Source organism: Phoenix dactylifera, chromosome 1 (genome assembly GCF_051530095.1).
Source record: "Phoenix dactylifera cultivar Ajwa chromosome 1, Ajwa_hap1_PhDact_Kaust_v1.1, whole genome shotgun sequence".
NCBI lineage: Eukaryota > Viridiplantae > Streptophyta > Magnoliopsida > Arecales > Arecaceae > Phoenix > Phoenix dactylifera.
In genome coordinates this window covers 48,160,988-48,175,756 of record NC_143190.1, presented here as the reverse complement: position 1 = coordinate 48,175,756, position 14,769 = coordinate 48,160,988, and the positions used below count along the sequence as shown (strand labels likewise).

Genomic DNA, 14,769 nt, shown 5'->3' with positions numbered 1-14,769 from the left:
CTAAATGAGAAAGTGGAGTTAATTTCTTTAATAAACTGGACCGAAAATCTAACAGAGGTTGACTTGCTGGTTTACGAGTTGCCAACTTGGTAGTTGATTGCTAGCCAAAAGATAGTGATAGCCAATATTTCTATTCTTGTTTGTGTGCTTGTTTGCTATTTTTTCAGACGATCTCCGCTCGAGCTGACCCCACACCGAAAGTCATCAAGCAGTCTTGGGCTCCATATCAGTAAGAGGGAAGCCAAAACCTATTAGAGTTCCCCACCATCGTCTCACTTAGATTTGGGGGTTCATACCTTCCAGTAGCAGCGATGTAAGTTGCAAAAAAGCAACTTGCCTACCGAGGTGAGAGATCAAAATTTTTTTACCTTTTTTCTATAATCAACAAGAAATGTGAAACTAATGATAAAGTCGACAACAATCTAGCTTGCTTAGTTGGGCAACTGTCTTTTAGGATAATGTACTTCGAAGAGGTTCAGAAGGTCAATAATAATTTTAGCTTAGTTCGTTGGCGTCCCTCTTTGAAGGATTTGTACGCGGAAAAGGTTTAAAGTTCAAATCCTAATAATAATTATAAACTAGTCAAACATTGATGCCCCTCCTAATAATTTAGATCCTATGCTAGCTAAATACTTAGCTCCATGTTAAGCATAAGTTACTAACCTTGATTGGAGAACCCCAATGCAAGTAGTGCATTGCGATCATCCACCGAAAGGGGCCAGCATCAAAATGCGAACCGGCTTTCCTTTCTCCGGGTCACTCGCGGTCTGGGGCCCGGCCCGGTCCACCAAAAGCCCTAGCCCCAAATCCCTCTCCCAAACCCTACAAAGAAGATAAAATGAGGAGTCCCGCCCCTAAAAAGGAAATAATATGAGCAGCTCCGTTCGCCATCCCCGCTTCCTCCTCCTCCTCCTCTCATGGCTTTGATCCGATGGACCGCCACCTCTCTCTCCTCTCTCGGCATCTTTCCTTCCTCCAATCCTCGCCTCGCTCTTCCCCGGCGTTGCTTCTCTCGATTCCCTCGCCGCCCGCTTCCTCCATCCGGGAGCCGTTCCGAATCGGGTATTGCCTCTCGAATCCTCAACAAATCCCCATCTTTTCTGCGGTGTTTTTCTTCCATTTTTGTTCAATGATCCATTTCTTGGTTTTCGGTGAGCCAGCGAGCTCGAAGGTTGTGCTGAAGGAGATGGAATTCCCGGAACTAGAAGTAAGCGCGCTGTTCTTTTTAACCGTTTCCTCACCTTCTTTCTTCTTGCTATCCCTTAACGCGCTTACTTTTAACTAATAACTCGCAGTACCTTCTTTTTCCCCGAATGAAAATGCGGAGTTATGTTAGTATAAATTAAGGGAAAAAAAAATAGAAATCCAATTTTGGAGTACTGGAGAGCTTTCTTGTAATCTTGGGTGCATTTTTATATGCCTGTAGTTGTTTACTAGAAACTTGTTCTGGTAAAACTCAATCTTTTTTTTTTTGGACAGAAATGGGTTCAATCATATGGATTTAGATCTGGGCAGGCCATGATGTTGTGGAAGTGCCTATATGGAAACAACAGCTGGGCACATTGTTATGATGAATTGACAGGTCTCTCTATCCTCCCGCCCCCTTATGATAACACCTTCTTGCATGCATTGGTTGATGGACCTTTTTAAATTCGGTTTATACTTTACAGTATTCGATTTATTAATTCTAAAAATCGAACAGATACTCCAGGCAACTTATTTTTTGTTGTTTGCTTCATTCGGGTGTTCCACATCATTTTCTTTTATAATATGTCTATCTAAAGAAAGTCTTAGAAAAAGAAATTTTCTGTTAAATCACTCAACTGGTACTTGAAATGCTGTTCTTACTCTAAGCACTTGCAATGGTAGGAACTTGATTTCTTTTCTTTTGTTCTTTGTTCTTTTTCCTCTTTGGCTGGGGAATGAAGCTCTTAATGCACTAAAACCAAGTACCTTAGTAACTTAGTGTTAGGCAAGTTATGCTTGAAATAGGATCACTCTTAAGGCATGGTTGGGTTGTAAGTCCTTTATCAAAGCCACAATCATTCTTCATCATTCAGTTTCTTGATATGCTATAAGGGGATTGAAGAAGTCATATTGAAGGAATGCCAAACAGTAGAAATTATTGATTCAGTCATTTACAAATAGTGAAAATGAAAATAATCATGTGGCAAAGGTGAGGGAAGGTGTGTGGTAAGCATTTTGGTGCACTAGGATAGGAGGTGAAGTATAGTTTTGAAAGTAGTTCTCTAGCACATCCAGAGATAACATTATTGCGGAAGGCATTTATGTTTTATGTTGCTTAGAACCAAGGGACGCGGTACCGAGCATACTGACGTACCGGTCGGCTCCGGTAACAGTACGGTATCGGTGCCGAACTGAGCCGAACCGATACCGTACGATGGGGCTGGTTCGGCCTGGTTTCGACCCCATCGTCATTTTTTTTTGTGGAGTTCTCTCACTTTTGGATTTTTTTTTGATGTTTCTATGTTTAGGTTTAAGATTAAAACTACATGATGCAACTTATTACTTCCAAATGATTCAAATAATGAGATGAAGAACATAAAATATCTTGAAATTAAGATACAATCAATTATATACATTTAAAGCACTCTCGTATATCTAAAATCGGGTCGAGTGGCGATGCTTCTCGTCTATATCTGGATCATCAGCATAATATAGAGGCAGATCAACCCATCCCTCTAATCAAGCGGCGTTGTAGTCTTGTATACTCAATCTCCGAGGAATGCGCGTCGGGTCATAAGAACTCTCGGATCTCTTGCTGAAGCTCTGGCTCTGAGAGGTGTCTTGATAATATGGCTGTGAAGGGGCCCATCCGAATATGTCGGCACCAAAATTCGACCTGTAAGACCCTCCGGGCTGCGCAGGATAGTAGCCATCAGAAGATGACTTCGATGCACCATATCCATAGGCTGGCTGAGGTCGCGGATAATAGGAAGACTTGGAACTTGATACATCAATGGATCCGACTCCATATGGGAGGTCATCTGCAGCTGCATCCTGGCCTCCTGAACAACCTCGAGGAGCTCTTCTTTGATATTCAATGGTATCCGACCGGCCTATATCAGACGGCCTACCGTGGTCCATATTTTGTGTAGCATGTGTAAATAGAGACTCACCGGTGTATCAAAAACCTTCCTCCGGTTGTGTCTCATAAGTAGTACCATATTGTCCTCCACTTCCTCCATGGCTAGTAGATCCATCACCACCAGAACCTTGATTGCTGCTGCTCCAAGTCTCCTTGACACTCTCCATTGGGGCCATTTTCTTTCCTTTTCTCGTTTGCTGGGATAGACGCCCTCCTGATCGAATCGATTAAGTACTAAAGCGTCCTCGTCCTCGCATGAGAGGATCATCTCTCTAAATGGAAGCGTCGTACCAGTCATGCGGTGACTGGCTCTCCTCTAGCCACATCCTATCAGCTGTAGGAGTGCGTGGAATGTTGTGCTCAGTCCATTGCTGTGGATCGACCATAGCCTCGGCGGCTATGATGCTGGCTGGTCGTCGAGGCGATCCTAGCTCATCAAGCTCGGGCTCCTGCTACTGGGTCGTAAGCCAGTCGAGCATAGGATTATCATCATCATCTGTAAAAATCCTATAGATAGGATCTGCATTCTTGAGCTTCACTTTCTTCTGAATGCATTTTAGCCTCAACCGCAGATTGTAGTGCACATAAACTAGGTCGTTGAGGCGCTTTTGTGTTAAACAGTTCCTCTGTTTGTTGTGGATGAGGGCGAAGGTGGACCAGTTGCGCTCACAACTACTTGAAGAGACCGTTTGGGAGAGGATCCGGATAGCTATCCACCTAAGATTTTTTGCGGATCCGCCAAAATGAATCCACCACGCAGCTGCAAAAATATTGAAGATAATTACATTTTACATATATGATGGCCTCATAGTTGAAGATAATTCAGCTGCAAAAATGTCTTGCAGATTTGTATTGTACTTGAATTCATAGTTATTTTGCTCACGACAGCTGGTCGCTGTCCAAAGCTGTGGCTGCCCTCTCTAAATAATTTGGTCAGTAAAAAGAAACTTGTAGTATATTAAGAATATAAGATCCAATATATTTGCATATGCTACTAAATCATAGTTATCTCTTCTATACATGACGCAACGACTTCTGGATCAGGCTCCATCTTATAAATAACATTACGCAGAGCATCAAGAAGTTCATCATCCATACCAATTCCACTCTCGTACTGGAATCGGATATTTAGGTAGTATGCTGCACATAGATGACACCATCTTAGTATAATTATACAAATATATCAATCAGTATAATTATCAATATTATCGCTTACCTGCTAGATGCAATTTTCTACTCATTTGGGCTCCCCATCGCCGCTCAATAATGTCGATGTACTCGTGGGCATGGGCTACATCTGCCTCCATGATCTGAGCCTTTGCCTTCTCCATCATGTGAAACAACAAGCCCATCTGGGGGTACCTCTCGCTATCCACGGCCCGCAGTACTTCATATAATGGTTTGATAGCCTTGACTATCACATTGGTCCACTGCCAGAATGACTGTCTACTTACCAAGTCTTCCATCCTGCTTTCTTCAGTGCCGGCCTGGGCATATCTACTTTTCTGCCACTCGGGACTGACAAACATCTGATGTAGGGCTCCTTTCTTCTCGATAAGGCTATCAAGTGCAATGTAGTTCGTAGCAAACCATATGACTCCTGGTCTAAAAATCTCTCCTCCTGTATACTTTCTCATTAATGAAAGAATCCAAGTATGGCTATAAATATACCTGGTGATGCGTTGGGCTATCTCCACCGTATATTGCACCCTACGGATCTTTCTAATGTCCATTAGGATGAGGTCGGTGCATTGTGCAGCACATGGGGTCCAGAAAATTTGTGGTCGCCGCTCCATCAAGACCTCTCCAGCCAACTTATATTGCGTCCCATTATCAGTGACGACCTGCACGACATTCTCCTTTCCAATTTAATCAATCACCTCCTCCATAAGTCTGAGGATGTATGAGGCATTGTGCACCTTATCCGAAGCATCAACTGACTTGTGGAAGAATGTCTTCGTATCACAGTATTTCAGAAAGTTGATAATGGCCCGCTTTGTCGGACCGGTCCAACCATCACACATCAGAGTGAGCCCATATGTGGGCTACTTGCTTTTATATGAGCCAATTCAATTCTGTAGCTCCTCCTTATTGTTGTCAAGAAGCTCACCGTAGATGTCCTTCGGGCCTGAAGGATCGACATCGGGACCGGCAGACTGTATGGCGGAAATGGCAGACTTGTAGTATGTATTATCTGCAGCATTTGCTGGGATGTGGCTGAAGTGGAACCAGGATCCAATAGCTTGTTATATATCCTTTTTCTTCTCCTTCTTCCATATTGTGTCTACCCTTTGCTGCTTAGAATCTCTTCTGGGGAAGCCATGTGGATCTACATCATGAATTGACACTGCTGGTGGAATTCCTCCGGAAGACTTCTTTCGGCTACCAAAACCATCCAGGATAGATGCAATCCGGCTACATCCTTTGCCCTCGCCCTCCCTGACTGAGGTGGTCCTTTGAAACTCTGGATCTTGTCTGCTTCCACCAGAACCGGCGCCCGACTCGAAAAACGAAGGCTCAAATCGAGCCCGATGCCTCGCCACCTCCTCCTGCTGCCACCGATCATCCAGACTCGCCTGCATGACAGCCTAGATCTGTGCCTCCTTATCTGGACCATCGACCTCCTGTGACTCCATGAAGTGATAGGAAGGTGCTTCTGCAGTTTGGCATTCCACGTCCGCTTTCTGCTTTGTAGCTCTCTCTTTGGTTGCTTTGATCTCAGCGAGGTTTTTCCTCATTAGTTGACGGATGTTCGGTGAGCACTCTGAGCACGCAGATATCTCACAAGAATTACCGGCTGAGTGTTGCTTTAATCTGGTTACGCCTTCTTCCTTGAAGCACTTGTGGCAATAATTGCATTGGAACTAGTGTCGTTCACTGAGCATCTTCCCATGCTCTCAGCCAATATTACGCTCTTGGGGTTGCCCTCTCCTTGATGGCTCCATTTCTATGACCACATTAATTTTTTTAAATTTTAAATTTATTTTTAATTAAAAATTAATTTTAAAATTTTTAATTAAATTATAAATTATATAAATTCTGTAAAAACAAAAGTTAATGTCACCATTAACATCGTCCATATATCGACAACATATAAAAAATTCAAGACAAAATGGAATCATTTAATCATTTCCTTTTTTTTTGGCAATTTTTGACTTATTTTTTTAAGCAATTTAAATGAAATATTAAAAAACAATGTAGGAGAAAGAAATTTTACCTTATTTAGTTTTGCTGGATTTTTCTTGAAGAAAAACGACGCTCTCTGACCCTTCTAAATTTTTTTCACGTCTTTGTCTTTGCCTTTCTCTTCTTTTCCTCCTCCTTTGTCTCTGCTTTTTCTTTTACCTTATTTCTGGCTTTGGCTGATAAATCGCTCGGCTTTTATAGCCGAACAAATGCTAAGACAACCACGCTACGGGTGAAGTAAATGGCCAGTGCTGTGGCACTTTCAAATGCCGCCATTTACTCTTCGCTGTGGCACTTTTGATGGTGCCACAGCGCATGGCAGGGTGGAAATCATCCGAAAAACTACCCGTTGAGGCACTGTGGCACTTTTGAAAGTGCCTCTGGCCAGCTCTAAAAAAAAGTGCCACAGCGCTGGTACTTAGCATGTGGCTACAGCCACGCGCTGCCCCCCATTGGTTCGCACCAGTTCGAGCATGTACAGGTACGGGCTGAACCGACCGGTACAGGTCGGTTCAGTAGACACTACTTAGAACTATATGTTTGAAAGCATTTTGGGCGGCACTAGGTAAACACCTATTTAGTGAAAAAAAGAAATTTATAGTATAGGGTTGTTGTACCATCCCAAATTGCCTGGTTTGAGGCGTACCAAAACCAAACTGATGGAAAATCGGGAGAGTTCACTCTGTCGGATTAGAACCAGTCGATTAAATCCTCCTAGAGGCTCCTGACATTTGAATAAAGCCTAGTTTGGTTAAAAAGCCCGACCATTGGCTCGTTAAAAGCCTCCCACCACCATCCCTGGCTTGGATCATTCGAAAGCCTCAACCCCTGCATGCTTGCAATCACCCCTCCCGTGGTGTCACTAGAAAGCATCCTCCTCTCTTTCTTTCTCTTTGGGGTTCCTCTTGGCCCTCTTCCTTCCTCCCCTCTCTCTCTCTCTCTCTCTCTCTCTCGTGCTCTGCTAGGGTTAGGGTTAAGGTTTAATCCTCCCCCTCCGTTCCTCTCCCTCCCACCCTTCCTCTCCCTCTCCCTTTCTCAATTCCTCTCTCCTTTCCTCCCTCTCCCCTTTCCTCTTCCTGTTTTTGGTACCTCCCAAAATGACCCGGTGCAGACCCATACCTTAGAGAACCTTGTTATAATATCAAAACATTGTTGCATTATGCATTAAGATGCAACTTAGACATTAATGGGCAAAATAAAATCTACATGATTTGCATGTGATAGAGGATTTTTTAGGTAGACATACTAAAGGGCTCAAGTCATTTAGCTATGCCAATTCCTCATCAAGACCACTGTCTCATTCCTATGCCGTCATTCAACATTATTTATTCATGATTTGACTCATTAAGCTAACTTCAACCCACATAGATGAGATAAAGCTTGCGAGTCAAGGCTTACGTGTATGCCCCACACGCAGATGCAGGGAGAGATATACATTTGTATACATATATGCATGCACGCATACACATGTGTGTGTGTATACATGTATATTTTTTATATACGTGTATATTTTTCTTAAGTATATTGTTTTTAGTAATTTAATTAAAATTTTAAATTGTCCATAAACAAATTTTTGTACCTTTCTTTTTACCTTTTGCAGGTTTAAAGAAAGAATTTAGGAAAATGATAAGTGAAAATGCTATTCTAGAGGCATTGTCAGTGAAAGAAATTCTCAGAGCATCGGATGGAACTCAAAAGGTGGTTTTGGTCTCCCATCTAATTATATAAAATGTCTTTTTGGTTGCACTTAAGCAAATCTTATAATTTGAGGCACAGATTTCTGAAACTCGTTCTCCACATATTCCGGGAATATCCTCATTAATTTTGTAATTCACAGGAGGTTGCAGATTTTGTTCGTTTTGAAAGACGGGCAGGTGATAGAAACAGTTGTGATTCCTTGCAGTAGGGGGAGGACTACAGTTTGTGTTTCAAGTCAAGTGGGTTGTGCTATGAATTGTCAATTCTGCTACACTGGCAGGTATGGCTACCTTCATGCTCCCCTCTTGTTTTGCATATGCTGCAGATTTGCTAAGTTGGATTCAGAAACTTGTAGGATGGGTTTAAGGAAACATCTATCAACAGCTGAAATAGTTGAACAGGCTGTTTTTGCTCGCCGATTGTTCTCCAGTGAATTTGGATCTATTACAAATGTTGTATTTATGGTAAGCATGCGATTCTTTTATATATTATATCGGTAAAGAACATGATATATTGAAAAGGTAAAAGAGGAAATTGTTTTTGATGCATGTTTATGATCAATTAGACATACTTTTTACACCTATTGGCACATCACAAAAAAGTTGACAAGGATTCGTGATGGCTAGAGACATCAGTGTCATAGAAGATTTGCAGCCAATCAATCAGTGGCTGACACCATGACTCGTGATGCCTTTCCATCAAGTATGCTCAATATGCATGGATGTAATTGCCTTTAAATAGATACCTGTTTCCTTGTGATTATTATTGCATACTATTCTCACAAATCAAGAAATAATTTGCCATTTGCAAGTTATGTACCTTGTTACCTATTTAACATTACTAAGGTTGAATTGGTTTAGATGAGTGCAACGAGACTATGAGGAGCTAGTTGTCTCGCTGCAACCATTTCCTCCCACAAAGTTTCATGATCTTAGACTCCATTATTCATCTTTCTTTCGGAACATCAAAATCTTCTAATGGCACTGTATAAAAATCCATGGAGAGACATTCCTTCTTTCTAATTGTATCTAACAATTTCTTTAAGGGATTGGCAACAATTTCTGACATTTCATGGCATAAAACCAAGTAAGCACTCAGAATATTTTCATGTTGCTTAACCTTTGCTTCATCACCTGCTCCAATAACTTCATTTTTATGAAGATCAATACTGCAATACTTTTTGACTGTTGGTTGATTACCTTATTTTCCAATATCTCATCAACTGATCTAGTCATGAAACTTCATTATTTTACCCTATGATTCCTAAACTTTTGCTGTTATTCCATATTGGTCCTCATATCTGGTTTGTTTGCACCATAATCAAATGTATCTTTATTCAGTTGCCCGAATTGGGTCTTGGTATGCATATCCTCCCTTGGTTGTTTGTCTAATTAATTACTTTTATCGAAGTCCTTAATTCATCAATTTTCTTAGATATCCATGTTTATTTTTGTTTGTTGTACCCTATTCCACTGAAATAGTATTTGTGAGTTGTGACACTCTTAATGCATCTCTAGTGATCCATTAATCGCCGTTTACTCTCCCGTGCATTTATCTAATTTACATTTTCTTCTTGTTGCTTTCCCTTGAGCTAGCTTATCATATGGATCATCATATGTTGCAATTTTAATTCTACCTCTTTAGTTCTTTCCCTCTTTAAAGTCTTACTTCTCATATTTCCTTTGCCTTTGAGTAGGACTGCTATTTATATAACCTGATGATTGTAGCCAAAGTAAGAACCTAACGTATGTGATGTAGAAATAAAACTGACTAGCCCATGGAATGTGCATGTTGCAGAACTTTCAGCTGACCACACCTTCCTGATTATTAAGTATTAAAGTGAATTTCAGAAACTGATAATTGCTGGAATATTCACCGTAAAAAATTATTTAATTACTTTAAGACAAAAAGGCAAGTTAACAAAGCAAGCGAGAGGTGAAAAGTGATTGAATAGTGACATAAGAAGCTAGACATCCATAAGCCATTAGTTCTTTAGTATCCATATCAAGATAAATAAAAACTGATTTGCTAGATCCACATTAAATATTAGGGCACCCTCTGTCTACTGAATTGCAATCATAAATGTGGTCATGCCGAAACAGCTGAAATAGTCAGGAGTTCTCCCCCAAATTAATGGTTCTTTTTGTCACATTAAAAATTAAGCATGCTGGTATTATTAAATTTAAAATGTAAAAAAAATGGATGAAGGATATGCATTTTGTAAAGTTGTTTTGTATTATGCAAATGGACTATAGGTATTTTGTAATGTGATTGTTTTCTTTAATAATATATCATTTTTAAGTTCAAACCAATAATACTTTTTGCAATAAAAAAAAGGCAACCCATCACATGTGGCTTGTGCCATTGCTAGGTCTAGGGAGTATCAGATGTACACAGCCTTATCCTAGCATGAGGAAAGGTTCTTTCCATATTTGGAACCCATAACTTCTAGGCCATAATGGTGCAACCTTACCATTGCGCCAAGGCTCACCTTCTTTTATACTTTCTATGATCAAAAAGAAACTTTATTGTAAATTATAGAAAATTCTAAAGAAAATTCAACCATTCCGCTGTTATGTCTTTCCCTTTACCCTCATTATATGTTTTATTTGATTTTCCTCCACCACATCAGTTCTTTTCAGGCTTCTGTTTACTCTGATGCAAGTGATGGCAATTTTATTTCATACTTCCTAGCTATCTCTTTTTTCTATTTATTGTGTTTAGGGTATGGGTGAACCACTACATAACATTGACAATGTCATAAAAGCTGCAGCCATAATGGTCGATGAGCAGGGTCTTCATTTTAGCCCTCGCAAGGTGACCATCTCGACCAGTGGGCTTGTCCCACAATTGAAACGCTTCCTTCGTGAATCGAACTGTGCATTAGCAGTTAGTCTCAATGCCACGACAGATGAGGTGATTTTCAAGTTTACTTCAATGGACAACTACACTGCAACTAAGTTTTCTATGGCTTGACCAATACAAAAATGCAGGTCAGAAATTGGATCATGCCAATCAACCGGAAATACAATCTCAGCCTGCTGCTGGAGACCTTAAGAGTGGAACTTCAGTCCAAACCTAAGTATAAAATACTATTTGAATATGTGATGCTTGCAGGAGTAAATGACAGGTTGGAATCACCTGCTTTGTTCTTCACAGCATTTATGCTTCTCTTGCCAGTTAGCTTAATAGTCTTCTGAACTTCCCAAATTATAATCTTCTGTCATAATACTTGTACCGTATTTTGCTGGAAGTCATTAGTGACCTTCATAAAGCACCAACATAAGCCTGCAGATGGCATGTCTGATAAAGCTCTGTGCTATCAAAAGTCAAAGCTGTATCTTGCAAAAACTACAGGGCCGAAGTTTGCAAAATGTTACCCCAGAAGGTAGAGGAGTAACAATCATGTACTCCATGCAATTTATGATATGGTGAATACTCCTGACTAGGACTACCTAATACACCCCATCTGACCATTTGTCTAAGACATATAGACAGTGGTAATTTCGATCCATTCTGACATTAATAGGGACAATATGTAAGACCTTTTCCTACTCTTGCATTTCTAATGAGGCACAACCATCTTTTAGTTAGATTCAGTGTTTTAAATGCGGTGGCATATGTGGCCGCTCATGCATATGTGGTCCTCTGACCACACTGCATGGTGCATACCCTTTATGCAGTTACTACAAGCAGGCTGCATGCATATGCAGTTAGAATTGTGCAGCTGCATGCACAGCCTCCATATCATTGCTTGACCACATTTATGGAACATTGTGCAACCATATATTCTAGTTGGATTTGGGTTTCACACAGATTAGCCACTTGTATTATCAATAATATCAGTATGTTAATTATGTGATCATTATTACTGCTAGGAATTAAGTATTAAGTTATAAACACTAATTACTAGATGTTGCTCTTGTTAAAAATGCTATTATTTGTATGAATTATTGCTATGTTATTGTATTTAACACATTTTATTTACTTTTAAATACTTAAAATACTAACTGCATATGTGCCTGCATATGCAATCCACTCAATGAATATGTGCTATGCAGTCCCTTGACTGCCCACATGCCACAGCCACCTTTCAAAACATTAGCAAGATTCACACCAAAGGAGTACAATGGTGAAAATTGTGTGCAAATATCAAATTTTTTTTCAGAGGTAACTGCAAATATCAAATCCTGATTTGGTTCTGACCGACACGATGAGCTGTGTTTGAGATCAATATATGAACTCTGCATACTCCATATTACAGTTTTAAATGGCACATGCAGGACAGATACCTACTCGACCATAAGAAAAATCTTACTTATATATATAGGACACAACTATATTTGACCAATTTTGCATTTTAGATATTCTCGCCCAGAGTTATCATGGTTTAGCTATGACGATTTAGATTGCAAAGTGCATTACGTAGCTTCAATTGTGTTGGTTCAAAATCTGCGTTAAGATGTGCCAGTTTGAGCCTGATTGTGTTGGTCCACCTTAGGAAAGCCTATTAATTAGGAGACATGGATAGAAATTCAGGGATGTGCTGATCTCTTGAATCATCTTTATGTGGGAAATTTTCTCTAGGACTGCAGATACTGTTCTTAAGATTGCAATAGTCCAATTTGCTTTTCCAGTTAAAATTGACTCCTGGCTGTGTTTTTATTTTTTTTGGTCGGGACACTAATAAATTAAGCTGCTATGTCATCCATTAGCTTCTTAGTGCATTCTTATGGCATGAGAATTTTATGAGTTCATGGTGATGCAGGGAACTCAAATTCTTTTTTGTCCAAGAGCATCACAAGTGCCTTCTTATGGCATTATAATTTTAATAATTGTAGTAACAATGTATTGCGTGCTCCATGTGATATTGCATTACAGACTGATCATAGGATGTTAGTGACCTTTTTATTTTGCTTGTTCGCCTATATTTCCACCTAGTTATATTTTGAATTAGCACCTATGACCTCCAGTAAACACAGGGAAGCCTTCAGGATTACTTCAATAACCATTTTGTTGTCCCTTAAGAACTGGATAGAGCTAATGATAGTATTATTTGGTTGTGTATATAATTCATGCATGAGTGTGCCTTTCGTAATGGTTATTCTTCCTTTCTTTCGTTTCTCGTATCTGGTCTCTAATTTGATGTTTTCATCTTTCTTTGAAAGCATTGAGGATGCAAAGAGACTTGTAGAACTCGTTCATGGGATTCCTTGCAAGATCAACCTCATCTCGTTCAACCCTCACAATGGATCTCATTTCAAGCCTACCCCCGAAGAGAAGATGATAGAGTTCCGGAATATTCTGGCTGAAGCTGGGTGTGTCGTTTTCTTGCGACTTAGCAGAGGGGATGACCAGATGGCTGCTTGTGGCCAGCTAGGGGAGCCTGGTGACATCCGGCTACCGTTACTTCGTGTTCCTGAACAATTTTCAAATGACCGTATGATATCAAAGGAAGATCAGTGAATGAGGAAGTAACTTATAGATGACACATTTAAGATTAGTAGAGCAAAAAGTTAGATACCATAGATGCTGTGATGGGCATCATGTGTCAATTTGTCAAAACTTGCATCATTCTTGTCTCAGGGAATCAAATTCTCACTGAGAAAACAATTCTTGACTTCTTGTGAGATGTTTGTGCTAACTGTATACTTAGTAAAATTGCTGACCCTACTTGAAGGTCATTTTGATGGGTGCATCTAATTAACGCAGCAGGATCATGTACCTTGCATGTTCATATTGCTTACTTTACAAAGGAGGGCTAAAATTGTGCTTCGGCCAGGTTGTCTACCTACATCTATGGGCTCGTTTGGTTCGCGGGAAAAGAAGGGGGGAAAGTGTGGTCAACGGGAAAGTAATGAGATGCCTTTTGTTTGGTTAGAGTTTTCAAGAGAGAGAGATGGAAAAGTTGTATTTTTATGGAAATATGATTTCCACATTTCATGGAAAAGTCTTTCTCATGAGAAACATGGGAAAGTTATTTCCCCATGAGAAACATGGGAAAGTTATTTTCCCATGAGGTGGAAATTACTCCATTTTTATTTTTTTTCAAAAAGACCCTTCGGCATTAAAGAAGCATTAAAGAGGCATTGAAGATCTAATTTTTATTAAGGGTATGATAGAAATTATACATAACTTTTCCGGGAAAGTAGATGGTTAATCAAACATAAGCATTTTGAAAATCTGTCATTTTTCCATAGTTAACCAAACATGGCAAAAGTACTTTCTTAGGCATCCTCTTTCTAGAAATCTGCTTTTCAGGAATCATATTCCTAGGAGAAAAAATTCTTCCCGCGAACTAAACGAGCCCTATAATGCTATTTTAGGTATATTAAGCGGATGTGCTTTGTGCTGGGCAGGGCTTTCAAATAACCGGGCGGTTTGTAAGCAGCTTGGGCTTGGCCTGAATTTAGCTTCTTGAATTAATAAACAAGCTAATCTATTTGTGGCTTGGCTTGTTTGAGCTTTGTTAGATTTTGTTCAAAATATTAGTAAACAATTTTTTCAGTTGATATTTAAATAAAAATATTTTTTATCTTTATCTTTTACAAACTGACATAATTTTGGCAAAATATATAATTGTTGCATGCACATGCGCATGTGCATGTACGATAGCTTGAGAGATCTTATGCGCTTATCAGAACTCTTAAACAAGTTGCAAGTAGCGTAAGTTTTCAATAAACTAGCTTCAGCTTGGTTCGATCGCAAATTGAACCAAGCTAGAGCTAGATTTCGCTCAATTAAACCAAGTTCATTTATATTCTGCATTTTCGATA

At 39.8% G+C, this 14,769-nt stretch overlaps 1 protein-coding gene and 1 pseudogene across 2 annotated transcripts; one reads left to right on the top strand and one right to left on the bottom strand.

Annotated features, from left to right (window-relative positions):
• Window positions 1-853: 853 nt before the first annotated feature.
• Window positions 854-13,683, top strand: LOC103723381 (Radical SAM superfamily protein). Of its 2 annotated transcripts, XM_008814275.5 has the most exons (9): window positions 854-1,062; window positions 1,161-1,207; window positions 1,480-1,582; window positions 7,896-7,993; window positions 8,143-8,273; window positions 8,349-8,457; window positions 10,718-10,909; window positions 10,987-11,123; window positions 13,162-13,683. In XM_008814275.5, the coding sequence occupies exons 1-9, from the start codon at window positions 918-920 to the stop codon at window positions 13,457-13,459; spliced, it is 1,260 nt and encodes a 419-aa protein (XP_008812497.1). In that variant the 5' UTR covers window positions 854-917; the 3' UTR covers window positions 13,460-13,683. The 2 variants fall into 2 exon arrangements, with proteins under 2 accessions (XP_008812497.1, XP_088560496.1); XM_088704370.2 differs by having other exon boundaries at window positions 8,143-8,457.
• LOC149768712 (uncharacterized) lies at window positions 3,485-5,133 on the bottom strand (annotated as a pseudogene).
• Window positions 13,684-14,769: the final 1,086 nt, after the last annotated feature.

Coding starts and splice junctions, on each gene's coding strand:
- LOC103723381 (XM_088704370.2), top strand. CDS start 918: ATGGCTTTGATCCGATGGACCGCCACCTCTCTCTCCTCTCTCGGCATC. Junction 7,994..8,142: donor CATCGGATGGAACTCAAAAG/GTGGTTTTGGTC, acceptor AGGAGGTTGCAG/ATTTTGTTCGTTTTGAAAGA. Junction 11,124..13,161: donor CTTGCAGGAGTAAATGACAG/GTTGGAATCACC, acceptor TTTCTTTGAAAG/CATTGAGGATGCAAAGAGAC.